A 25,226-nucleotide genomic window follows, 5' to 3' on the forward strand; every position below is an offset into this window, starting at 1 on the left:
CCATGTCATTATCCTTCAATTTCTTGATTCCACCAAAGTGTAGGTGGCCTAATCTTCTGTGCCAAGTCAGAGAACAATGAGCAAAACTGGTTTTCAACACAAGTTGTTTTTCAGGCCGTAAAGATAGAGGATAGCACCTGTTTTCTTTCATTTTTACACGGATAATTTGACATTTCAGAGAAGGACCATCAAAAACAGTGCACATATGTCCACCAAACACAAGATAATATCCGTGCTCATCCATTTGTCCTACACTTAATAGATTCTCTTTCAAACCAGGTAGGTACATGACTTCTCGAATGTATTTTCTTCCTCTGTTAGTCTCAATTTCCAGTGATCCCATTCCTGCCACATTAACTAACACTCCTGTTGGCATTTGAACTTTCCCTGCAACATTTGTATTCACATCAACAAGAAGATCAACATTTCCTGTCATATGATTACTGCAGCCACTATCTATGTACCAATCTCCATTAACCTTAGTCTCACCAACTGTACAATTTGCATAAAATAAGTTTCCTATCACTTCCATTTGACTTGCACAGTTTGCCTTTTGAACAGACTTTCCAACAGTACACTCTCTGGCCCAATGACCAAATCTATCACAGTTATGGCACTTGGATTTCCCCTTATATCTACATTCACCATAATGAAACTTTGAACACACTTTACATTGAGGTTTTACACTCTCTTGACCCATAACCTGTGAGGAAGTACTATTCTGTGCAATATTTGTGTATGATTTTTGCTGAAACTTTGGTTTTGAATCCCATTTCTTACCCTTTTGATTCCAATTTCTCTGTGGTTTAAAAGTACTAGACTGAGCATAACTTCAATTCTGCCCTTGTGAACTAACAGTAAGAGAAGAAAATTCTCTCTCAGTTGCATCTAAGGAATGCAAATCAAACCTCTGCTCTTGACTCTTCAATATAGCTAGTACATCTTGCAGTTCAACAGATTCTAAACATTTGGTATTTTCTATCACTAAGCATATAGGATCATATATCTTAGTGAGACTGATTAATACCTTCTGTACTAATCTCTCATTTGACAGAATTTCACCAAACGTTTTCATTTGATTAATCAGATCATTTAAACGAGTAAGATACCCAGTCAAGGATTCATCATCACGCATTCTAGTATATTCAAATTCTCTTCTAAGATTCTGGAGTTTCACAGATCTTACCTGATCCCCACCGTGATATTCGCCATATAACAGATCCCATGCCATTTTTGCCGAGTCTGCGTTTGCGATTCGAGGGAAAATCTGATCGGAGACTGGGTTTTGAATGATTCCGAGAGCTTTTGCATCTTTCATGAAGATTGCAGTCATTTTCTCATCATCGTCAGCATCAACATCTATATCTTCATCAGTCTTAGCTTTCTTCTTCTTCGAATCAGAAACCGAAATCCCTTTTTCCACCAGATTCCACAGTCCATATGACTTGAAAATGGTAACCATTTTGATTCTCCAGAACTCGTAGTTCTCACCGGAGAAGATCGGGGTCCTCACTTCAGCACTCCCAGATCCAGCCATCGTGAGCTTGTGTGAATCCAGAAACACGTAGTTCTTTAGGTCACAGACAAACTCCGGCAAACTTCACCGAAACCAGAAACGATGATGTTTGAGCTCACAGAAACACGCCCAGATCTTAATCGAAACCAGGCTCTGAGGCCATTTTAGTGTAACTTGATTTAGCTGGGTTTATTTTCATAATGCTGAACAGAAGCAAAGCAAAGATGGAAGAAGTTGAACCGAAAAGTTTTCTTTCTTGTTCACTCTTGCAAAAGTATTGCAGAGGAATATTTTGTACTACTCTGAAAAATGCGCACTAACACTGCTTTACATTTTTCTGATGGCCTTAGCTTTAGGACCACACAAAACACTATTTTTAATCTTAGTCACTCATCTACCTAATTACATGGATCAAACACCACATGGCACTCATGGCCTTACATTATTTAACTTTACACTTGGCAGATATTCAAGTGAGTACACACATTAAACTCATCTTATTTCTAATACTCAATCAGCTAGAGACTTATAATTCAACAAATTCGAAGGTGTGAGACCAGTGTGGGGTTGGGTGAGATTAAATACAGGCGATCGCAATCTTTTGTGAGGAGGATCAGATTGATCACGTCGTCCGTCAGTCGTACGTAATCGAGGACTTTCCACTGATAAGTGGCAACTACCTCATAAGTCATAGGCAAAGCCGCAGAGGTGACTGGGGGTCCTCTTTAAAAATGTCTTTTCAAAAGGGATGATGGTCCTGCAGGCTGCAGCACCTTCCTAGTTGGTACTCCTACCATGCCATTACTGGTATGGTAGTAGCTTAACTAATGTAATTGCCATTTAGTGTTTGTTAAAAGCAATAAATCTACAGATTTTAGTTAGAATTTGATTCATTATAATTCATTACATAATCAGCATTTAGCCATAGATTTAGATGATGAGTATGATGAGTATATATTTAAAGTTCTATCGTCAACATTAACCGTTGTAAGGAAAGTTACACTGTGCTTACTAAGCACGATCGAACAATTCATGACTTGTCATGGTTTTTCACACATAAAAGAACTAAAAAAATGAAAGGGTTGCACATATAATATAGAGTGCATTTCTGCTCACCCGGGATTATTTCATACCTGAATAATCATGTAATAAATTATCATAAAATGAGTACTTTATTCGATAACTAAACAACTATATTTAACAACCTGATATTATTCTAATTCATGACTTCCTTCATTTTAAATAAGTAAACATGCTCGGACATCGGTCATAAACAATAAAACAGCCCGTGTCGAAATTGGATAGGTTATTAAAAACATGGCCCTATCACGTAGAATAGTCACTAGTGTACGTTTTTACTGGGAGTTTGGGGTTTAGTGTTGTTCGTCAGCCTTGATAGTTTAGCTATCATAATTTCCTACCCCAACCACACGCCATTAATATTATACCATCCAACTGATATCCACCAAGCTAACTCCCACACTCGAACAACATTTCACGTCGGTATTAAAGAGAAAGAGCCCATTTCCGGATCTCACTCTCATTTCTCTTTCTTTCTTCCGAGTTCTGATTGATTCCCAACTCTCTGAAATTCGAATGGAAATTGCGAGAATTTGCTGAAAGAATTAAAAGGGTTTGCTGCTTGATCGATTTGCTCGAGTGGGTCGCTCTCACTTGCTCTCGACGATGAAGGTGACCGTAGTTTCGCGGAGTGGCCGAGAAGTTGTCAAGGGCGGCCTTGAGCTCAGCGATTCTGTATGCTTCTCTTTTTCCTGGAATTTTTCTTCTTTTTTATCTTATAACTTTGTGATTCATCGAAATATCTGTTGCATTTCTGAGAAAACAAAGCAAATTATCTTCGAACAAGAAATTACTTGATTGCACTGGATGGGAAATTTCGAATTTGGGTTCTGTTCAGTTTAGTTAAAGATTCAAGTTTTGGATGAGAATTTTGAATTTGGGTTAGGTTCAGTTTAGTTAATTGTTAGCTTTTCTTTTCTGAGTTTGTTGGTGTCACTCTTTGTGTTGCAGGCCACAGTAGCTGATCTGCAGGATGCAATCCATAAGCGAAGTAAGTGTTCTGATATACTTCTTTTTCTCTTGAACTTGTATAGCTGAATAAGTACAGTCTGTTGAGAATTGAAAGTGTTTTTTCTGGTTGGTTATCGTCTTTTAACGAAACGATAAGATTGTTTGAGGGCTATATCTATAGCTTACAAATTGTGATTTGAAGGCTTGTTGCTCTGCATCATATTTGCTTAAGTTTAGGAATAGGGTTTTGCACATGCATCTTTAACTAGTTACATTATTTTTTGTATACGCAGTCATTTAGTATTGTCTTTTCATGAGATTAGTAAGTATTCCTCTTCTTATGAAAATATTACATTATTATGGAAAACAAACTATACGGTAACATCCCTTAATCTATTTGAGTAATAATGTATAGATGCTAATGTAAGAATTTAAAGTATGAAGGCTTGTGGAAAACTGAATTTAGGATCAATGAAAAGTTTGAAGAACCTTGTCTAAATGCCAATAAGATAGCTGCTTCACCTCAATATCCACACTTTAAATGCCTAAAAGAGAATGTACTAAACAAGAGTTATTTGTTTTGCAGTTATTTGAATACCTAAACTATCTGATATACGTCGAGATTAATATCATTGGAATTTGAAAGAAAATGAAGAATAAATTGTGAAACTTTGGTGTGCAGTTCACTTTCTTTGTTTTAGAAATAGAACTATTTAAACCCGTAAGATCTTTTAGATTTGTTAGCAAGATCAGAACTTTGGTACCTGGCCTTAATTATTTGTTGTTTACATGTGTTCTTTTTCTAGGTTGGTTATAGGCGGTTGGTTTATGTCATTGCTGATGCTTGGTCATCCTTAATCCTTATGTGCCTTGGCCCATTACAAACTTCAAAAAGAAATTTGTGTTTCTATAGGTGGCTCTATTTATTGTAAGATTATTGTTTTTTAAATGATTTCATGTCTTATGTCGACAGCCAAAAAGTTCTATCCTGCAAGACAGCGGCTTACTCTCCCCGTCCAACCAGGATCAAAAGAGAGGCCGGTTGTCCTTAGCTACAAGAAGAGTCTCCAAGATTACATCAGCGGAAACTCAGACAACCTAACTGTGGTGTTCAAGGACCTAGGTCCACAAGTGTCATACAGAACACTCTTCTTCTTTGAGTATTTGGGCCCTTTGATCCTTTACCCCATCTTTTACTACTTCCCTGTTTACGATTATTTGGGCTTCAAAGGAGACCGTGTCATCCACCCTGTCCAGACATATGCCCTATACTACTGGTGCTTCCACTACTTCAAACGTATTATGGAAACATTTTTTGTACATCGCTTCAGCCATGCAACCTAACTCCGCCTATGTATCTTACATTGCCGGTCCCAAGCCCGGATAAAGGAGGAGGGGGAGGGCGTCAGGTAGTCGACAGCCGGCACTCCATGATCACGTCGAATCCTTATGAAAATGAATCCAGAACAAAATTAATGAGAACTCTTCTATTCCGTGGACGTAGCCAATCTGGGTGAACCACGTACATCTTGTGTTTGCTTTCCTATCTCTATTCATTTATATACTTATCCACACTAATGACCGGAGCAATCTAGGGAAGATCACAAAAAGCGACCGTTTTTGCTGCCTAGGATCTATCTTGCAAGAGAACGGAGAATTAGATGGAGATCTCAACCATAGAATACGACCTGGATGGATGAAGTGTAAGAGTGCATCCGGCGTGTTATGTGACCGTCGTAGGTCACTGAAGCTCAAGGGAAAATTTTATAGGACGACAATAAGGCCAACGATGTTGTATGGCACAGAATGTTGGACGGTGAAGCATCAACACGTACACAAAATGGGTGTAGCGGAGATGAGGATGCTTCGTGGGATGTGTGGGCACACGAGAAAGGATAAGATTGGGCATGAGGATATCCGAGGTAAAGTAGGAGTAGCCGAAATTGAAGGAAAGATGAGAGAAAATCGGTTCCGGTGATTTGGACATGGGCAAAGAAGGCCGACTGACGCTCCGGTTCGAAGATGTGACTACGGGACAGAGGTTCAGGGCCGAAGGGGTAGAGGAAGACCTAGGAAAACTTTGGAAGAGACTCTAAGAAAAGACTTAGAGTACTTGGATCGAACGGAAGACATGACACAAAACCGAGCGCAATGGCGTTCTAGGATTCATATAGCCGACCCCACTTAGTGGGAAAAGGCTTTGTTGTTGTTGTTGTTTGTTGTTGTTGTTGTTTGCTTCAGCCATGCAACCTCACCACTCTCCAATGTATTCCGGAATTGTGCTTATTATTGGAGCTTTGGTGCTTTCATAGCTTACTACCTGAATCACCCGCTTTACACCCCTGTTAGTGACCTCCAAATGAAGATTGGGTTTGGTATTGGGATAATATGTCAAATCTCAAACTTCTATTGCCATATCCTTTTGAGGAACCTGCGAAGCCCTGATGGGAATGGAGGATATCAGATCCCACGTGGTTTTCTGTTCAATATTGTGACATGTGCAAATTACACTACAGAGATCTATCAGTGGTTGGGCTTCAATATAGCAACACAGACAGTTGCTGGCTATATCTTTCTCATAGTTGCTGCTTCTATCATGACCAATTGGGCCCTTGCCAAGCACCGCCGTCTTAAGAAGGTAATCATATTGTTGGAAAATTTAGTTATTATTTTATTATTGTTTGTGGTTTTCTTGTGGGACAAGGATATTAGAGTTTCTTGCCCATTAGTATTAGGGTTTCGTTTCCTTGCCTATTGGGTTTAGGATTGTGCTTTGGTTTTCTATATCCTTTAAGGATTAGGGTTTGCTTTAGTTTTCACTATATATAGTAGTGCTTGTATTAGTTAGTTTTAATAAGTTATTCACAATGTAGTCTCTTAGGGTTTTGTAGCCGTTTCGGCATTCTCGTTTGATATCAATAATATTTCTATTACTTTGTTAGTATTGTTCGTTGCGCACTATGATATTCAACTCATATAAACTTTTGTGCTCTACAAATCAAAATCTTTATTCTTACATGCATCCTTATTCTCTAATAAGGTTCTTGACGAAATATTTGTATCTCAGTGTGCGGATAATTGAGTTCTTAATTAAGGACTTCGTCTGAAGTCCTTGTTAGAGAACAACTCTATATATAGTTACATTACATACTTCTATGTGATAGTTTCATGTTTAGATTGTGTATCACCGCACGGATGGGTTAGTTTGCGTGCACGATTAATAAATTGCTCCATAAACTGAACTTCGATGGGATGTGATATCAAGATTGTCGGTTCTTATTATGTTAAATGAGTGCTTTAATTCGATTGGTTCAAAATTAGCTTTCGTGACAAATATACAATTGCCGGCCGTTATTTTTCTATTTCTATTTTATAGGAATGTGGAAAACCATATCCGATGGATGAGCATATTTAACATTTATAGGTTTTATTCATGGTGTCGGAATGTTGTGATACGAGTTTGTATCGAATATAAGTGCTTTTAACACGATTTGTGCCATCGCAGATATTTGACGGCAAAGACGGAAGACCCAAGTATCCACGCCGATGGGTGATCCTACCTCCATTCCTGTAGAAGCCATTGACTCCTGGATTGCACCCACGCCGGATTGGTGGTGGAACTTGAAGAAGTTAAATCAGAGTCGATTTCAGACGATCTTAGCATTTCATTTGAAACGTAGGATTTGCTTGTCGATCTATGAAACATAGGTCATCTTGTTCTTCCCATTTGAACTGTTGTAATTTGAACTTCTAGACCATCTATGACATTTCTCTATTTTTTTTTTCTTCTTAAATTCTTATTATATTAATCGTAATCAATAATTTCATAAACAACTTGCACGAAAGCTCAAATCTTTTTCTCTGTAGATTATAGTAGCTTAGAATCTTGCTTCGGTCCACGCTATAAGAACACATTGAAGAGGAACATGGCGGCCTAGCTGGTGACTGAGGATTTGTATTCTGCCAACAACATTTGTGTGACCTTTAAGTGGATCCTCCTTGACATCTAAAATGCTGTTCATAGAATTACCTTTCATACTCAATAATGTTTTTTAATGTTGCCCAACGTTACAGCTTTCTGAAATATTGTTCAAGTTGGCAAGCAAACCACATCGGTATGAAAAGCGTGAAGAGCATGAATTCAGGGAGAGTGATGATGTGTTACTTGTGTGCATTCCAAATCTAATCATTTGCCAGTATGGCATCACCAATGACGAATAGATTCCTCATTGCACATTCAATAGGACCATTTGCTTATACCACGTTGAAGGTTAAACGTTTTGAGTTTACGTGTGTTAATCATATTGAGTATAAGTTTATACGCAAATGAATGCTGAAATGACTTTGAATTCAAAAACGACGTTCATGAAACTACGTAGCTCATTTCACAGAAGTAGACTCATCTGCTCATGTACTAAGTGTTGATAGTTAAACGTTTTGATGTGAGGCTTATAAGTAAAATGAAAGTCTAAACTAACGAGTCAAACATGTAGGATAAGTTACTAAGATGTTGTCACGTCGTCACGTCATCACGAACAAAGTTGAATTAACTGTAATGCGAGATAAAGAAACAGAGAAAGGGGCCAACTTTCCCTACTGTAGTCAAATAATTCCATTTTTCATTGTTTTTCATAAAAAAAGGGTAGTGGTTAATGAGGTAGTGAAATAATGAAAATAGGAATAATAGGGGCAGAATGGTCAAACCAGATGAGAAAAATGACTGGAACAACGGAAGGCGAGGGAGCCCAACACAACCCATTGGACGCGGTCTGAAGTCTTCTGCATTTCCACCAAAATCCAACGGCCCAAATTTGAAGTCGGCCTCCCTTCTTATTACCACTCCACCCTCCTCCTCCTCCTTCGCCCACTCTCAAACGCCACTCTGTCCGTCCCTGACACTTTGTCTCCTCTCTCTCTCTCTCTCTCGCCTTCGATCTCCCTCGTCGCGTTCACAGAAAAAGGTCAATTTTCTCACCCCCTCTCGGTATACTTCTCTGATTCATGGTGCTTTAGATATTGGTTTATGGGTTTTTTTTTTTTTTTTTGGTTGCATCTTGCATGTGCGTAATTTCTTTATGATTACATTGCTGCATTGTTTGTTGTGGTAGTTTTTTAATACTGGTTTTGAATGTTGTGGGGTTTGATCGCGTTTCAGACTGAAAAACTGTTCTTTTTCTTCAATTGTTCGTATGCTGAAATGGTGACTTGGGATTTGCCCATTTGCCTTTTTTGCTGAAAAAAAAAAAATGGGTGTTAACGTTTGATGGGTTGTGTATTCTTTGAATCATGTTTGGATATATGATGTAATATTCTTGCCACCATGTAATTACAACAACATTGTTTCATTTCATAACTGGTATTGCAGAAAACGTAAATAACTGAAGATTATGGAAACATGAACACAGAATTAAAAATCAGGAACGCCCACAAAAAGAGATAACTTAGCAGTGTTGTTGTTGTCCCTTTGTTTATTTTTTTGAATAAATTTTAGTCCATATAGATTTTTATCAGTATTGTTGATTACAAGTTCAATGGGTGATTCCAGACCCCATGAAGTCCGGTCTCTTGCCTCTTGTTATGTTGTTGCATTGAGATTTATTGGTACATGTTTCACCTTCGGCCATCTGATCTTGTTCAGTATCTTGGAGCATTTCATTTTTGTTTTGGATGTGATTGGTTTTTTACTAGTCTTGGATACTTGTTGATTGCACTCGGGCTTCTTACCTCTTGCAAACATTGTTTCAAGAACCGTATTATTTTCGGTTTATGTTTTTCTGGTCTGCTTTTATGCTACATCATGATTGTGTATTTGTGTTCCACTTGTAACCTTGACTCCCTGAATTCCTTTCCATTGCTTTCAAGCAGTCTTTCATTTGGATTGACGGAACTCTTTATTAAGTTTTCTATATTTAGCTGCAAGAGAAAACTTTCGGTAAAGCACTTGGGAAAATTTTGGCGTGGTGCTGTATTGTCTGTTTCTTTTCTTTTCATATGAAAAAATTGTTTCTTGGCCTTAAACATGGAGGGAACTGATGTAATTGATTCTTGTGTGCCTAGCAGGTAGAAGAAGATGGCAGAAGCTGAGGACATTCAGCCACTCGTGTGTGATAATGGAACGGGAATGGTCAAGGTATTAAAATATGTTTATTTCTGTTTGACTAGAATTTAAATTTGATGTGCAGATGGTTTGGATGATTGTGCCTTTTTTTCTCTTTCTTTTCTGGACATTGTATTTTAACGCTTGTTTTTAATGTTACTGTTTAGGCTGGATTTGCTGGAGATGATGCTCCACGAGCTGTGTTTCCTAGCATTGTAGGCCGCCCTCGTCACACTGGTGTCATGGTTGGCATGGGCCAGAAAGATGCTTATGTTGGTGATGAGGCTCAGTCCAAGCGTGGTATTTTAACTTTGAAATACCCTATTGAGCATGGTATTGTGAGCAACTGGGATGACATGGAGAAGATTTGGCATCACACCTTCTATAATGAGCTTCGTGTTGCCCCAGAAGAGCACCCAGTTCTTCTAACTGAGGCACCTCTGAATCCTAAGGCCAATCGTGAGAAGATGACCCAAATAATGTTTGAGACCTTTAACACTCCTGCTATGTATGTAGCCATTCAAGCTGTTCTGTCCCTGTATGCAAGTGGTCGTACAACCGGTAAGTATATTGATTAGTCTTCCCTTCAGAAAGGGTGTTAATTTGAAATTGTCTCCAATAACCGAAAAATAGCATGCATGATTGTTTGTCTTTACATGTTGACCTGGGTTTAAAATATGTTATCTAAATCATCTTCTTCTCGTCTCTACTTACGGGTGTGTTTTGGCTTTGCTGTGAAGGTATTGTACTTGACTCTGGTGATGGTGTCAGCCATACAGTCCCCATTTACGAGGGGTATGCCCTCCCCCATGCCATCCTTCGTCTTGACCTTGCTGGTCGTGACCTCACTGATCACTTGATGAAAATTCTTACGGAGCGTGGATATTCCTTCACTACCACTGCTGAGCGTGAAATTGTTAGAGACATGAAGGAAAAACTCTCTTACATTGCCCTTGACTATGAGCAGGAGATGGAGACTTCCAAAACCAGCTCTGCAGTTGAGAAGAGCTACGAATTGCCAGATGGGCAGGTCATTACCATTGGTGCAGAGCGGTTCCGATGCCCAGAAGTCCTTTTCCAACCATCAATGATTGGAATGGAAGCAGCAGGCATTCACGAAACCACTTATAACTCCATCATGAAGTGCGATGTCGATATCAGGAAAGACCTGTACGGAAACATTGTACTCTCTGGTGGTTCAACCATGTTTCCAGGCATTGCTGATAGAATGAGCAAGGAAATTACTGCCCTTGCCCCAAGCAGTATGAAGATCAAGGTGGTGGCACCACCCGAGAGGAAATACAGTGTCTGGATCGGAGGCTCAATCTTGGCTTCCCTTAGTACCTTCCAGCAGGTTTGTATTCATTTCTACATTTCTGCGTTTCTGCATCCTCTTCCAAGTTGATCTTGGATGATTACTAATTCGAGCTTTCCGTTTGTTTTCTTGATTGCAGATGTGGATTGCAAAAGCAGAGTACGATGAGTCTGGGCCATCTATTGTTCATAGGAAATGCTTTTAAACTTTACGACAATAGAATCATGGAGAGAATTATGTCTAACGTTGTTATCCCTCTATGCTATTCACTTATCACTGCTATAACCTTGAGAATCTTAGGAGTCAGATTTGAAATGGGTCATTTCTTTCGATGTTATTCGTTTTTCTATGGTTTATTTCCATGCTGAGTTTATGTTTCTGCTATCCCTCTTGCCGATTCTTTGGTTAATATCTTGCAAATTGGTTTTATCTGTTCGTGGTACTCGTTTCCGTTGGTACCACTTGGTTGTTGTCCGGATTTACGATCACTGAACATGTATGTATATCCAACTGTATCGAAACATATACAACTAGGTTATCTTACACACACTACTGGGAATTTAAACATTCTTTTACAGTCGAAAGAAGGGACTCTGCCGTCTGATGCTCACCCTCGCAAAATGGGTGGTCCTCTATGTCAATATTCATTTCAGGTTTTGAGATGTCGTGATCATCATTTTGCTGCGGTTTCTGCATCCCTTGTTTCATTACATACCTCTTGTTTGAGCCGAAGAATTTACTTTCATGACTTTGATGATCGTTGTAGTGAGAATTACGCCTCATACGTTTCAGAAGACAGTGATTCAAGCTTTAATCTACGGAAGAAAGCTGCAGGCTCCTTATTAGGACAATCACCGTATAAAATAGGCATAAAACAAATAGAGGGACAAAATAATCTCCAATGAATCAGAAAGTGAGTCTCTAAAGTATAGGGACTCACTGGATACATAGTGTATGTCCTTACATATAAGGACTGTATAGGGACAACCTTGAGTGGAAAACATGACCCACAATCTTGATTGAAGCTTTTAAAGTTTTTAATGCTTTTGATTAATTAAAAATGATTAACATAAACAAAAAAATGTGCACCTTAAGTGGAAAACAGGACCCATAATCTTGATTGAAGATCTTAACGGTTTTAATTTTAATGCTTTTAATTAATTAAAAAAGGCTTTTTATATTAGCACCCCACAACATGTTGAATGCACCCCACATTAAAATTTAATATTAATGACTAATTTACTCTACTATTTAATGACAATTTTGACCTTATTAGGTTTAAAAAATAATAAAAATTTTATAAATACATCCCAAATCACTTTTAACGTATTATTTATCTATTTCAACTATCAAAACCCCTCCTATTCTCCATTGTTGAATAAAACCCTAAGCAATGAAACTACAAACATGTTGATTGAGAAAGATAATTTTTTACGAATGGAACACGAAATCGGTGTTTCGAAAGCTTTGAAATCATTATTATTGTTATTGAAAAACGTTCAAATGAACCTAAACATTTTTTGAAATCATTCGGCAAACTAACGTTCAGATAGTTTGAAATCATTCGGCAAAATAAAAAATGAGTGTTATAAAATTTGAGAAATGTGGGGTGTGTCTAGAAAATATAAGGTGTATATTAAGAATGTGGGGTGTGAGGGTATTATGGTGAAGGAAGTGAGGTGTATTAAGATAATTTTTAATTGAAAAAGTAAATGTGGGGTATATTAAGTATGTGGGGTTTATTCAACAATTTGTAGGGTGCTAATATAATAAGCCTTAAAAAAAGGTTAACATAAACAAAAAATGTGCACCTAATCAAATTAGGTTTTTTAACCAAAATGGTCATTGAGATTTGCATAACACATCACTTTGATCTCTGCGATTGAAAATCAATAGAAATGGTCCCTGAGATTGTCCACCATCCATTATTTTGGTCATTCCGTTAAAAACTCCATTGAGTGTCCCGGAGCTCTTGGCCGAAAGTTTGGGCAATTTTCAAAACTTCGTAACTCAATCGTTTCTTAACCAAATTCGACCCATAATATATCAAAATGAAGATAGGAAATTGTAGAAGAAAATTATACCATTTAGAATCCCAATGGTTGCCTGATATGGCCGGAAAATAGCCTGAAATTTTGACTGGTCCACAGGAAAACTGAAAAACTCTCCCGAAACTGGGTAAACTTTAAACGTTCATAACTTCTTCAATACTCAACAAAACTGAGTCATTCAAAATGAAAATCATACTTCTCGACAAGACGAAGAGAATGATACCTTTTCCAACGGTTAGATATCCATGTTTTGGCCAGAAAACGGCTCGAAAGTGTCTGTCTTGGTCTCAAAGTAGCCACTTTCGAGTCGTTTTCCAGCCAAACCACAGTGAATTAGTAATCGAGAAAGGTACCATTCTCTTTGTCTCATTGAGAAGTATGATTTTCATTTTTGAATCACTCGATTTCGTTGAGTATTGAAGAAGTTATGAACGTTTAAAGTTTATCTAGTTTCGGGCGAGTTTTCCAATTTTCCCACGGACTAGTCACCTTTCAGGCTATTTTCCGGCCATCTTCCACAACCATTGGGCTTCCAAATGGTATAATCTTGTTCTACACTTCCCTATCTTTATTTTGATATATTATGGGTCGAATTTGGTTAAGAAACGATTGAGTTACGAAGCTTTGAAAATTGCCCAAACTTCCGGCCAAGACCTTTGGGACACTTAACTGAGTTTTTAACGGAATAACCAAAATAATGGATGGTGGACAATTTCAGAGACCATTTCTATTGATTTTCAATCTCATGGATCAAAGTGATGTGTTATGCAAATCTCAGAGACCATTTTGGCTAAAAGCCATCAAATTATCACATAAAATCATAAAAACTTCAAATTTAGGGACTTTACTATAAGGACTCTACCATTGGAGGCAATATTCTTTTTGAGACACAAAGATTCCCTTTAAGTCCTTAAATGAGTACTTAAAAATGGTGGTGAGAGTCTCTAAATAGGGACTTCCATTGGAAATGCACTTAGATTCCTAGCTCTGGCCCTCTCTCCCCTGAAAAACACCTCATCTTCAACAAGTTTTAGTACTCTTTTCGATACTTCCTCAGGCTCAACCCCTAGTTAAACCTGGGGTAATGCTAGGGAGATTAAATTTGGAGACTAAATTTGTAAACTAAATTATGTGTAACCAAGCACGAACTCATGAAACGATGAATGTGGATAATAATGAAGGATTAAGACAGCAAACATGATAAATAATTTTATTTCTAATACCGAGACATCTTGGAATAAAACTTCACACTTACTAATTAAATTGAGAACCGTATCAAGACCATTGACCCATCTCTTTGAAATTGGACAAATCTCTTATGTAGAATGTCCACAATCCTGCAATAATCATCAATTTCGAAGGCAGCCCTTGATATTACTCCATCGGTACGTGTGTCCGGTGGCCATGGATTCTCATTTGTGGCTTCTGTCATTATATAAACTCCATCCACATGAACTCTCATTAAAAATTCAAGTCTAAGATCCCACATAAGGAAGGAAGACTATGAACAAAGCATGCATGTCGATCGTAAAACACCAGAGGGTCACAGTGCTTGACCCCCGGTCAAGCCGGCTTGAAGGTACTCAATCTCCCCACTTTGGAACCTTGAGCTTCCTCGGGATATTAAACCTCCAAAACAACCATCCTTCGAGAAATTGGTCATTTGTTCCGCCTGCAACAACTACGCTTTTACAACTCCTTCCGTGGTGATATGTTGAATGGAACATCACCATACAAGTAGTATATATTCGAGTTAATTGCACCAATTTAGAAGATTATATATTGATAACGATAATTTTGGAGGAGCGCTGCCGGAATCAAACAGCAATCTCTCAACAAAGCTCAGGCGAATGACATTTGACACCTGCTTTGTTTGGATGACATTTAAATTTGATGTTCTTGTTGAATTTTGTGATTTTCTTGGTCGAAAGGCTTACGCCCCACCTTACGGGTACATGAAATGCCTCTACACAAGCTTTCGTGTTTTAACTGGCCAGTTCTAACCAGATGCCAGGCTACTTGCATCGTAGCAAAGTAAGACATTCCTCCTTACCTGTAAATCACAACCTTTCAATAAGCGATGGCTTGTAAATCATGACCATTCAAGCCACCGGTAGACTGCAGTTAAGCAGAAATTGCTAAGCCAAATTATGTTTCAGAAAGTTTTGCAGTTATGACCATTCATAGAATCATAGTCGTACAAGTACTATATTGTTAACATGTAAACCAATCGTTCATAAACGTACAAGTTTGGAACTTTCAAGCTCGTTGAAAAAGGGACACTATTGTGAAGTTGAATACGTAAAATGTATGATTAGAAGAAACTGGAGTTGTCCCCCAAATGATTTTACTTACTAAAATCGCAGTGGTTAGATCACGACTTTGCCCAAAGAGGCTTTGAAATAAAAACCCTCTATATTTTCTCTCTTCAAAGGCTTTGGAGGGAAAGGAACCAGGTGCCTTGTAGTTGTCTAATGAGTATTTGCTTTCCGCCGGCGTTTGATAAGTACAATAATCAGCTACGAATTTTCCACATGCCGGTTCTATATCCAACAGACATGAGCACAAGCTCCCAAAGCATATTTGGGATGCTCAACGGGTTCACCTTGGATCCAGGAATTTCAGACCAGCTTACAGATATCTCAAGCATTGGAATTTTGAACCATTTGCACAGGTAAACCACCTCAACATCAAAGCACCATCTGCAGAAAGTCCGCTTCCGATCAGTAAAAAAAAATCTCTAATATCATAGAAGCACAGAAAATCAGAATATATTAGTCATCCTACAAGCCGCTTTGACAACATTAAACACATCAAAACAATGAACTGATGCACCTATCAGATTTCAAAATTGCGCACCACTACAAAATATGTGGCCTTCTGCATGCATTTCATACTAAATTTTACCAAATCCTCTAGAAGGTATTCATCAATTCAATCACCCACAATAGCCCAAAATTATACCAACCAAATGAGACCATACCACCACGTGAAAGCTCCAAACCTACTTAGATACAATACACCCTATATGTGATACCCTATGAATGCATTTATTATTCTCACACTGAATACTTCACCATCTTCTAAGCTCAGTTTTCCTCTTTTTTCCCCTTCCCTTTTTTAGAAAAATGAAGAAACTCTATTAAATGGCCAACCTGGAAATCTTAAAGTTTTGAAAAAATGTGTACTCACAGCCAGCCTTCAACTTCCAAACCTCTAAGCAGCATAAGCTACACGGCACTCAATGAAAAATAACATGGACCAGTAAAATAATGCTTGTAATTTAATTGGGGAGCAACAGAAGTGAGCATAAACTATGGCACTTTTCCATATTTAGTGCAGTTCCCTATTCAAACAAATTGCCATATATACAATCTAATGCAGATTTACCTGTTCAAACGGATGTTAGTGAAAAGCTTCCTAGCAGCAGCCCTAGTGAACATCTTAAAACCACACTGTCAAGCATGAAGAATACCATATCAGGATTGACAGCTACATGCCTTAATTAAAACCTAGTAGGCTATCTATGAGAAAAAGCAAAAACTAGTAAACATGTGCGCTGTTCTCAAACTGGAAGAAGAAAAAATACAAGAAAGCACAAAATATATGTAAAAACAGGAGAAAAAGTCATACCTGTGTATCCCGAATCCCGGGACCAGCAGCCAAAAGTACCACAAGATGAAAACCTTTCATCAAAAAATTGCGGTACCACTTCCTCTGAAACATTAACCAACCGAATTAGTTAAAATATTTAAAAAATTATGCATGGTGAGAATTGAAATATACAGATAGCTGCAAGCAGAATAGGCAGGACTTAACTGTAGCCAGGGCTTTCCCCTCAAGATGAGCACGAGAACCAAATGCAGCAATGGGGATATCAGATATTCTAAAACTTGAATTACCAGCAGAAGAGTCCCTAAACTTATCCTGTTCGGCAACTGCATGAATCTGGAATGAAACAAAATATCGTCACGCTTTAGAGTTCCCAAGGTAATATGTAAGAGTTTTGTTAGAATTTCATCAAGACTTGGAAGCAATGTCGGTTGGAAACCTGTTTTATCTAGGATGGTTTGGTACAAACCTGTTTTTCAAGTTTTTCTACGTCATTAACCTTGGTTGCTCCATCAGCATCCAGCATTAGAAGTAGCTCACCACGTGAATGTAGCATTCCCTGTTTTACAATGCTTTCACATACGTAAAAAGCTTCAATCAATTATCGTTATGCGTAAGGGGAAAAAGATGGGCCCTTTAATAACATCCGATATAATTACAAGGGCCTGGTTCAGATTAGACTCACTTTTCTAATAGCTTCTCCCTTCCCATGATTTCTACCAAGAAGGATAATCCTCACATTATCCACACTGTATTTCTTTACAAATTCAAATGCTACTCTTTTTGTCCCATCAACACTTCCATCATCAACAATCACCACCTGTCCACAAGAACATATCTCAAGTAAAGCAAAGGAGCTGAACAAAGAACCAGGCATGTAATGTATCTGTGTTGTGAAGTGTTTACTAATCAGTAACTATTACTACTAAATTTTAGTAATATTGCAGTAGTTACCAATGAAATTTTGAATATCTAGGTACTTGATGGGGGTAAAATTATATGAGTTCATCGTATCATTACGCTATCAATTAGGGTGCCAAGGAAACAGCTGCCAAAATGGATTCAAATGAACCAAGAGAGTACCTCATAAGTAAAAGACTTATCCTTAGCAGCACGTTGTTGAAGATAACTACAGAGTAAGGTTTAAACGTCATTACAATATAATATGATCACTCTATCAAACACCCATCAATATGATCATCAAATGGGAATGGCGCAGGGAAACAAAGGAAAACCGAATCGTGATAGATTTATGAAGTGGAAGTGAAATGCAATTAGCTAAACTTCAACTTACTTCATGGTTTCGTCAAGTGCTCCGGGAAGCCTAAGCTCCTCATTGAATGCAGGGACAATCAAAGATAAATACTTCTCCGCCGGATCAAAAATCGAAGGGCAAGGAACCTAACACAGACACGCCTCTAGAAGATTCAGTATCACATCAAAGACCATTTAACAATTGAAATCGAAAGGGTTGACTTGCAAAACCTTGGAACAAAACCCAAATCCAAAGTTTCCATCAACATCCACAATCCCTAATTGAAGCAAAAACACATGAATTTTGAACCATGAACCAATTGAATGACCGCAATCTAAATGTACCTGTTTCAACGAATTGGGGTCTTCGAAGATCGCGGGAGCTTCAACATGCCTAAGAAAATATAAATTAAATACATCATATTTCAGTCAAAGAAGTAATCTTTTTGCAAGGATTAAGAGGGAGGGAATTAAAAGGGGGATTGCAGAACGTACGCGTTGTTGTTTTTTCTGCGATAAGCTTCGAAGAAGACGGCAGAAATGAAGGCTGTGGCGACGACGAGAATGAGGGAGAGGAGGAGCTCCACCATCGTCCATACAATTACAAACTCCATTGTTGTTGTTGGTTTGAATTTTGCAGGTCCAAAAGTGGGAGACGGTGGCGGCTCTGCTCATTCGTTTCGAGTTTAAAAATGCAGTCCTGCACCAGCAGCCTCTCCGCCAATTTGATGTTTGACCAAAAAAACTTGAAAACAAAACCAATATAGAGAAAATGGGTTAAAGTTCAACAAGCCCGTCTAGCTCAGTTGGTAGAGCGCAAGGCTCTTAACCTTGTGGTCGTGGGTTCGAGCCCCACGGTGGGCGTTTCCAATTTTTTATGTTTCATTTTCCTTGAAGTTCTTATTAAAAGTGAGTGACGATACATTTTTTTGATTATCAAAAGAGGTAAGAGAACGTTTAGTCTAATTGTGTTCGACGAGATTACTCGTCTTTTTTGTTTTTTTGACCATCAGATTAAATTTGATCTAACTCTTGAAGTTCTTATTAAAAGTGAGTGACGATACATTTTTTTGATTATCAAAAGAGGTAAGAGAACGTTTAGTCTAATTGTGTTCGACGAGATTACTCGTCTTTTTTGTTTTTTTGACCATCAGATTAAATTTGATCTAACTCGCATGTGTTTTTACAAGCGCTTTTAACTTCTTGTGATTTTGTGACCTTTGTATCTTGGTCAACTAACTTTTATTTTATCTTTGGGTGGTCTAAATGTCGCATTTTGACTGTAACCTACTCACTGCTCTGGGCCTTTAACTGATTCCTGAACCTTGACTTTAGAAGGCTGTGGACTATCTTTACGAACTAGTTAAGGACTTCTTGGGCCTTTTATATATGAGCTGCTTTCTTCTGTTCCAACAGAAATTAGCATACAAACAAGTAATTACCATTTCTTCTGGTTTTCTTTGCATTTCTGTGTTTGTATAGCAGGCTACTATGTGTATCAACACGAAAAGTCCACATGTTCGTCAAGTTTAGATGTTAAAACCACAAACAATGCACCGGCAATCATTTGACCAACCTATTATAACTTGGTATTCTCTTTTCTTTTCCATACCAGCAATATGGGGATGGTGGCATTGAAGATATGACATCACCGTTCATGCAATAGACGATGATACTATGACGGTAAAACGTACTTTGATATGAGAAAGTTAAAATATATGACCGTGACTTACAATTAGGCCCAAATGATATCTCTAAAATATATAAATAAGTGTTTTTCAGTTGCAATTATGTTTACGTTCTTAACTAAGCTACAAGTCTCTTGGCGTAAGAACTTTTATGTGGATAAAGTATTGCATGTGACACCATATGATATCTTATGCCCTAATTATGAGTCCAACATAGAGGTGGTGTAGAACACTTATTACCCCCACGCATATGTGTTACATATATGTAGCCTTATACATAAAGCAGCTCAATCCAGTAAAGTTGGCAACAATGGAGGGGACAGAGATGTCCACGATTCCTTCGAAAATAAAGGTAGTTGAGAAGATGGGCCTTCTCTCAAGGAATGGTCATGATTAAAGCCACAAGAATAGAAAGTAATTAATTTTAGGGGGAAAAAAAAAGGAGCAAATAGGCGGAGAAATTGGCCCTTCAACCTTCAAACCCTACCCCATTTTTCTTGCTTTTTCCATCGTGCCAAACAGACCTTTTACGAACCATCCTCATCACTCATCACATCATTAACATCACATTCACATCCATGATCATTCATGCACCATACATTGGAACTTATTAATAACTAAATTATTGGTTTTTATTTATTTAGAGGAACATTTTAAGTTTTAACCTCTCAAGAAATTTTTGCCGTAAATATAATAAGATAAAAACAGAACGTTGTTCTAAACCAATGGGCAGGATGTGTGGCTTTGTAGCTTCGATGCTTAGTTCACGGGGGATTAAAATCTGGGGACAATTTACTAAATAGCTGTGTCAAGTTTCAGAATCAGAAATATATATATAATTCAGGTACTAATTATCATGAAAACTCTTCAGCTAATCCTCCATAATTTGAGTAAAACTTACCTGCAATATCTCGTCACATTCTCACTATACGGGATCAGAGATGCAATGGTATAAAATGCGTTGTATGCAAGGTTTTCTCATGTAATTTGAGCTAAAATATGAAATTATAGGACTTGAACTACAAAGATGGACTTGAATTTTTAAATTTTAATATCAATAAAAAACTGTCGCAAAATCTGTCACTTACCTCTGCTGAATTCAGAATTCAGCAACAGCATGTGCCGTATACAGTGAACACCGATATATGAACATATAGGGAAGCTCAATTCACTATAACAGAATTCTTTATTCATACTAAAATACACAATTTGCTTCCAACAAAATTAACGATTTAATATCCTCAACAAATAAACCAATTTCCCCCATCATAATAACAAAACCCAATTAAGCAAATTAACACCCTAATAGAAGATAATAACGTTCATGAAAAAAGAAGTTTAAAATATGAAAATTTTCCTAGTGAGCCATGGCCACAGGATGAGCATTTGCATAGCTAATGGTTCTCTGGTTAGGCATGGCAAGCATAGCAGTGTGATCCAAGAAATCTTGAAGCGCCACCACAGACTGCAAAATTGTTCTGAGATCATCAGCACTTGAGAAACCCAAGTTTCCAACTTGCCTGACTGCATACACATAAAAAGTAATGCACCCTTTTCTGAATTTAAACCTAGCCATCTCACAGCCACTCAGCCCTCTGATGAGCCGCTTGTTCACTTCCCCAAGTGGGATTTCCGGCTGCCAAAGGCGGTCCACGGCGGTCTTCATGGCCTCGGTTTCGAAAACGAACAGAACCACCTTGGACTTCTTGGTGCCAAGGCCTAATGTGAGAGTGTGCCAAGCTTGGTGCGCCAAGATAGTGAAGTTTGTGGGGAGAAAAGCTGTGGTGGAAGGAAAAGGAAGCTTATCTTTGCTGGGTTTGCTGGGTGGGAATGAGAGGAGTTGGAAAAGCTCCAACGGCCTTGCTCGACGGATTGTGAAGGATTTGACGACGAACTGGCCTCCAAAGCGTAGGCCTTTGACTTCAGAGCTTGGCTTGAAGGAAAATTCTGACGCTTTTTTTGTTGTTTGGTCATTTGGATGTTGGTGTTTTTGCTTCTTGGTTTTGTTGTTGATCTTCTTCTCTTTCTCTCCCATGATTTGTTTGTAGAGGAGGAATATCTCGGGTTTTTGGTGGGTGATGCTGGTGGGCTTTTGTTAGTGTATGATAAATATAGTTTTGGATGGTATATTGTATTGGAGTTTTAGTGTTTCTTTTTAGTTTTGCTAATCCAATATTATATAAATGCGATTAGTTTATTTTATTCAATCAACGGAAAAGAATAATAAATGGGTGATGATGCTGCCACTGCTTCTTTAGATTGAGACTCAAGATTTTCTCATGCAACTAAGTTTACTTTCAGCGACATTATTATTTAATAAATGTTTGTCATGTATTTAAAAAGTGTATCGTTCATTCAATACATAGTGAGTTTGTGAAATGAAAGAATCTCCTCTTCATTAGGGGATCGATTATTGGATGACACAGGATAACCAAAATTTGTTTATCACCAGTTGTATACGATTACATGTCTACTTCTCTTATTACTTAAACTTCATATTTTCTCCTATTTGTATCTTTGATTCTTTACATGGAGACCCCTTCTAGAAGGGATGGGTGATGCAGAATAACCATTAGTCAGAAAAAAAAATCTATCATATCACCTATTGGATACAATTACGTGTCTATTTTTCGCATTACTAAATTACATAAAATTGTCATATGGTAATTAGGACATTTTTCTCTAATAATGTACATGATGAGAGAAATGAATATACAATTATAAAAATTGGTGATATATACGACACATTTTCTCCGAAGAAAACATATCCATTGCTTTCTATATATGTTTGATGATGCCACAAGACATTGTACATGTATTATGTAAACGTAAGATGTATAATTTATGTACACATTCTTTACAGTGTTATGTTCATGTAAAGTTGGAATAGGTTATAGGTCAGGTTGGTCCTTGAATTATATAGGGTTTGGCTCACCAAAATAGATGGCATGGATTTTGGCAAGACACCAAACTGATCTACTTAAGATCAGCTGACTTCTCTCTGGTGAACCAAAAGGCAGTTATTCTTTTTCTCCTTTTACTACAATTCAGAAACATAACATGTGCAACTCAATAGAAGATTTTGGGTTTGTAAATGATGATTTACCTTCCTATGTTTCACAAGTGAGAGGAATAGGACCACATTTTTGAGACCCCTTCAATCATAATTGCACCCATTTGCTCAAATTCATTTATCGTCAATCCCTAATTTCAACTACTAATGCAATATGAGATTCACATACATAAATTAACATTTCTTTTTTAATAGGATGTTCGGTTTTTTAATTAAGAACTAACTATTGATATTGTGTTGATAAGACGTCAATAATGAATATATTAGTGTGTTATCGATACAAAAATTCATCATTTAACAAAAAAAAAAGACGATCACCCTGTACAAATAATTTCTACACATAGTAGTTAACAAATACGACAATTTGCTTAAAAACTTCTGTTAGCATGAGAGGAAAGATTTATATTCAATGAAGAATATTTAACATTATGTAGTAGAGAGATAAGGTATGGTTGCCTCATATGTGACTCATATGATGACAACCCAAAAGTCTTCCCATTATATTAAAGTGGTTTCCTTCCAAAGTCACCGTTGCCTTCAATCAATTCATGAGAAATATATGCTAGACTAGAGCTTATGAGAGGACCAACTAAAACAAACAATTCTTACAAGATATTCCGACAGGCAATAAGGGGGCCTAGCAAAATTTCTTTTGATAGGTTTGTCATTTTGAAGCACTACAAAGAGTACAATACGTGTATAAAATATTTATAAAAATGAAACTCAGAAGTTAAATGGGAGTCTATCTGTCAATGGTGCATCCACCTTTTTCAAACAAAAGAAAAAGATAAAGAGATATCATATAAGAATGGATGTCGAGGTAGTGATGATTTCCACTCCCGTTTTTCTTTCTCACTTCGTCTTAAGGCAAAACTATGGAACGGAATGATAGTGATATGATTTGGTAAGTGAATATTGAGATTTCATGGGTTGAAGATGATTCTTCAATACATGTAACCAAAGTATAGATATACACGATTCGTCTTAATTATTATTCTACTAATATAAGTTTAATGATAGAGCACTTACTCACAACATGATAAAAACTCAACTCTTATCCTCTCTTGGAGTGACGTATAAAGGAACATTATAACCGGAAAAAAAATGTATAAGAAATATAACAAAAATAGAAATACTACGTCCAAATATGCACATAAGTGCATGATACTTCCTACCGTGATCAAATTACTTTGCATAGATCGAAACCTACCGATTTGATATATGCAGTATTTATGTTCTCTTTTTCCAAATTAATGTATGTGAAGAAACATTACATGCTTTTCTTTTTCTTTTTTTTTTCTTTTTTTGAGTAAAGAAACATTACTTGTTATATACATAAGATTGTGTACTGGATATCCTCATAATTTTCTTTTATTTATTGAGTTGGTAAATTGATTGCAAGAGTACCAGCTATGAATATATATCCTGTGGAAGAAAAATGATGAGAGGCATGCAGTTTACAATCCTAACAAAGTCATCTCAGATTAATTGAGATCGACTTACCAAAGAAGCATTTTATGTCTATAATTGCTTAAAACACAAGAAACCAACATATAATAATAACAATCAATCCAGAAAACAACTGGCCACTTACATAGAAACTATTCCTGATGATGCCAAGTACAATACAGCATGAAAATTAGTCTGCAACCGTTAATCCAGTTTAGGATTAGATTTCCATCATTCGATGGCACTCTTCGACGTCGACAACATGGAGAAGAAACTTGAAAGCAATAAATCATTCAAGGGAAATTAGTGAATGAATTTGTATGATCCATATAAGTACATTATACAGAGACAGAACTGTAGGCTGCAGGTTGGATGTTGTTATCACGGGGCCCTTGGTTTGTAAGCAATATATTATAAGGAAAACTAATGAAAATGGCTTGAAAACTTTGAGTTTTAATGATAAGGACAAAATAAAGGGTAAAGTGAATAGTACCATGATTGACTTTTTAGTGTAAAAATGTGGTTTTTCATTAAAGTAAACAGTACCGGGTGCTTTTCGTTAAAGTTCCCTATATTATATGCTTTCACGCACTATTTACTTTCATTTATCGCATGGTGATTCAAACTTGAGATTTTTTTCCGACATCCTACTTCCTATCATTCACAAGTAAGTGATATTTTCTTTTAGTGTCCATTGGTCTAAATGTTGTCAAAGCCCAAAGACAACTCTTGTACCAATAGTCTCGGCCGGGCAAGACCTGCTTAATTCTCAAGAATGGCATTTGAGAACTGGATTTGGCACAGCCCAAAATGTGTTTTGTTGCTTTTAAGATTTTTTTTTCTTTTCTTTTAGCGAAGTTGCTTTTAAGTTTAAGTTGTTAATTTTTTAGGCAGATTTGTAAGAACTAATTCTTGATTGCTTTATGTTCATTCTTTTCCAATCATAAGTACGGAAAGAAAGACCAGAACTTGAGTGTAGAGATGAAACATTCTATTTAGCCAATTTGACTACGTTAGGGTTTGAAATTTGAAACAAATACAAATAATTTCCCATTTTTTCACTCTTTTTTTTTTGTCCAAAAATTTTGTTTCCGACAATTACAATAAGAAAGATCTCAAATTAATAGAGCCTCTCAAATT

At 37.2% G+C, this 25,226-nt stretch overlaps 4 protein-coding genes and 1 non-coding gene across 5 annotated transcripts; 3 read left to right on the forward strand and 2 right to left on the reverse strand.

Annotated features, from left to right (window-relative positions):
- Nucleotides 1–2,857: 2,857 nt before the first annotated feature.
- On the forward strand, nucleotides 2,858–7,332 carry LOC103445586 (very-long-chain enoyl-CoA reductase). The gene is made up of 5 exons (XM_070824874.1): nucleotides 2,858–3,271; nucleotides 3,548–3,587; nucleotides 4,521–4,887; nucleotides 5,798–6,185; nucleotides 7,053–7,332. The coding sequence occupies exons 1-5, from the start codon at nucleotides 3,203–3,205 to the stop codon at nucleotides 7,119–7,121; spliced, it is 933 nt and encodes a 310-aa protein (XP_070680975.1). The 5' UTR covers nucleotides 2,858–3,202; the 3' UTR covers nucleotides 7,122–7,332.
- Nucleotides 7,333–8,260: 928 nt separating this feature from the next.
- Nucleotides 8,261–11,296, forward strand: LOC103445585 (actin). Its single transcript, XM_008384595.4, has 5 exons — nucleotides 8,261–8,508; nucleotides 9,608–9,677; nucleotides 9,812–10,205; nucleotides 10,385–10,998; nucleotides 11,099–11,296. Exons 2-5 carry the CDS (start codon nucleotides 9,618–9,620, stop codon nucleotides 11,162–11,164), a joined length of 1,134 nt encoding a protein of 377 aa, XP_008382817.1. The 5' UTR covers nucleotides 8,261–8,508; nucleotides 9,608–9,617; the 3' UTR covers nucleotides 11,165–11,296.
- Nucleotides 11,297–15,158: 3,862 nt separating this feature from the next.
- Nucleotides 15,159–18,621, reverse strand: LOC103445584 (uncharacterized). The gene is made up of 10 exons (XM_008384594.3): nucleotides 18,372–18,621; nucleotides 18,222–18,270; nucleotides 17,917–18,023; nucleotides 17,706–17,751; nucleotides 17,308–17,442; nucleotides 17,092–17,181; nucleotides 16,830–16,958; nucleotides 16,644–16,727; nucleotides 16,401–16,465; nucleotides 15,159–15,712 (listed from the first exon to the last, which is right to left on the reverse strand). The coding sequence occupies exons 1-10, from the start codon at nucleotides 18,488–18,490 to the stop codon at nucleotides 15,526–15,528; spliced, it is 1,011 nt and encodes a 336-aa protein (XP_008382816.1). The 5' UTR covers nucleotides 18,491–18,621; the 3' UTR covers nucleotides 15,159–15,525.
- A 46-nt stretch (nucleotides 18,622–18,667) lies between these two features.
- On the forward strand, nucleotides 18,668–18,740 carry TRNAK-CUU (transfer RNA lysine (anticodon CUU)). The gene has a single exon. It is a non-coding gene; the product is annotated as a tRNA-Lys (tRNA).
- A 1,991-nt stretch (nucleotides 18,741–20,731) lies between these two features.
- LOC103445582 (uncharacterized) lies at nucleotides 20,732–21,691 on the reverse strand. Its single transcript, XM_008384593.4, has one exon. The coding sequence runs from the start codon at nucleotides 21,597–21,599 to the stop codon at nucleotides 20,922–20,924; it is 678 nt and encodes a 225-aa protein (XP_008382815.1). The 5' UTR covers nucleotides 21,600–21,691; the 3' UTR covers nucleotides 20,732–20,921.
- Nucleotides 21,692–25,226: the final 3,535 nt, after the last annotated feature.

The sequence above is a fragment of the Malus domestica genome, chromosome 07 (assembly GCF_042453785.1).
Source record: "Malus domestica chromosome 07, GDT2T_hap1".
Taxonomy (NCBI): domain Eukaryota; kingdom Viridiplantae; phylum Streptophyta; class Magnoliopsida; order Rosales; family Rosaceae; genus Malus; species Malus domestica.

Excerpts from the sequence above, each read along its gene's own strand:
- LOC103445585 (XM_008384595.4), top strand. The coding sequence starts at position 9,618 with ATGGCAGAAGCTGAGGACATTCAGCCACTCGTGTGTGATAATGGAACG. Across the intron at positions 9,678-9,811 it reads ATGGAACGGGAATGGTCAAG|GCTGGATTTGCTGGAGATGA; the intron begins GTATTAAAATAT and ends GTTACTGTTTAG. Across the intron at positions 10,999-11,098 it reads CCCTTAGTACCTTCCAGCAG|ATGTGGATTGCAAAAGCAGA; the intron begins GTTTGTATTCAT and ends TCTTGATTGCAG.
- LOC103445582 (XM_008384593.4), bottom strand. The coding sequence starts at position 21,599 with ATGGGAGAGAAAGAGAAGAAGATCAACAACAAAACCAAGAAGCAAAAA.
- LOC103445584 (XM_008384594.3), bottom strand. The coding sequence starts at position 18,490 with ATGGAGTTTGTAATTGTATGGACGATGGTGGAGCTCCTCCTCTCCCTC. Across the intron at positions 17,182-17,307 it reads AGGGAGAAGCTATTAGAAAA|GGAATGCTACATTCACGTGG; the intron begins GTGAGTCTAATC and ends ATTGTAAAACAG. Across the intron at positions 16,728-16,829 it reads AGGGGAAAGCCCTGGCTACA|AGGAAGTGGTACCGCAATTT; the intron begins GTTAAGTCCTGC and ends TTAATGTTTCAG.
- LOC103445586 (XM_070824874.1), top strand. The coding sequence starts at position 3,203 with ATGAAGGTGACCGTAGTTTCGCGGAGTGGCCGAGAAGTTGTCAAGGGC. Across the intron at positions 3,272-3,547 it reads GCCTTGAGCTCAGCGATTCT|GCCACAGTAGCTGATCTGCA; the intron begins GTATGCTTCTCT and ends TTTGTGTTGCAG. Across the intron at positions 6,186-7,052 it reads AGCACCGCCGTCTTAAGAAG|ATATTTGACGGCAAAGACGG; the intron begins GTAATCATATTG and ends GTGCCATCGCAG.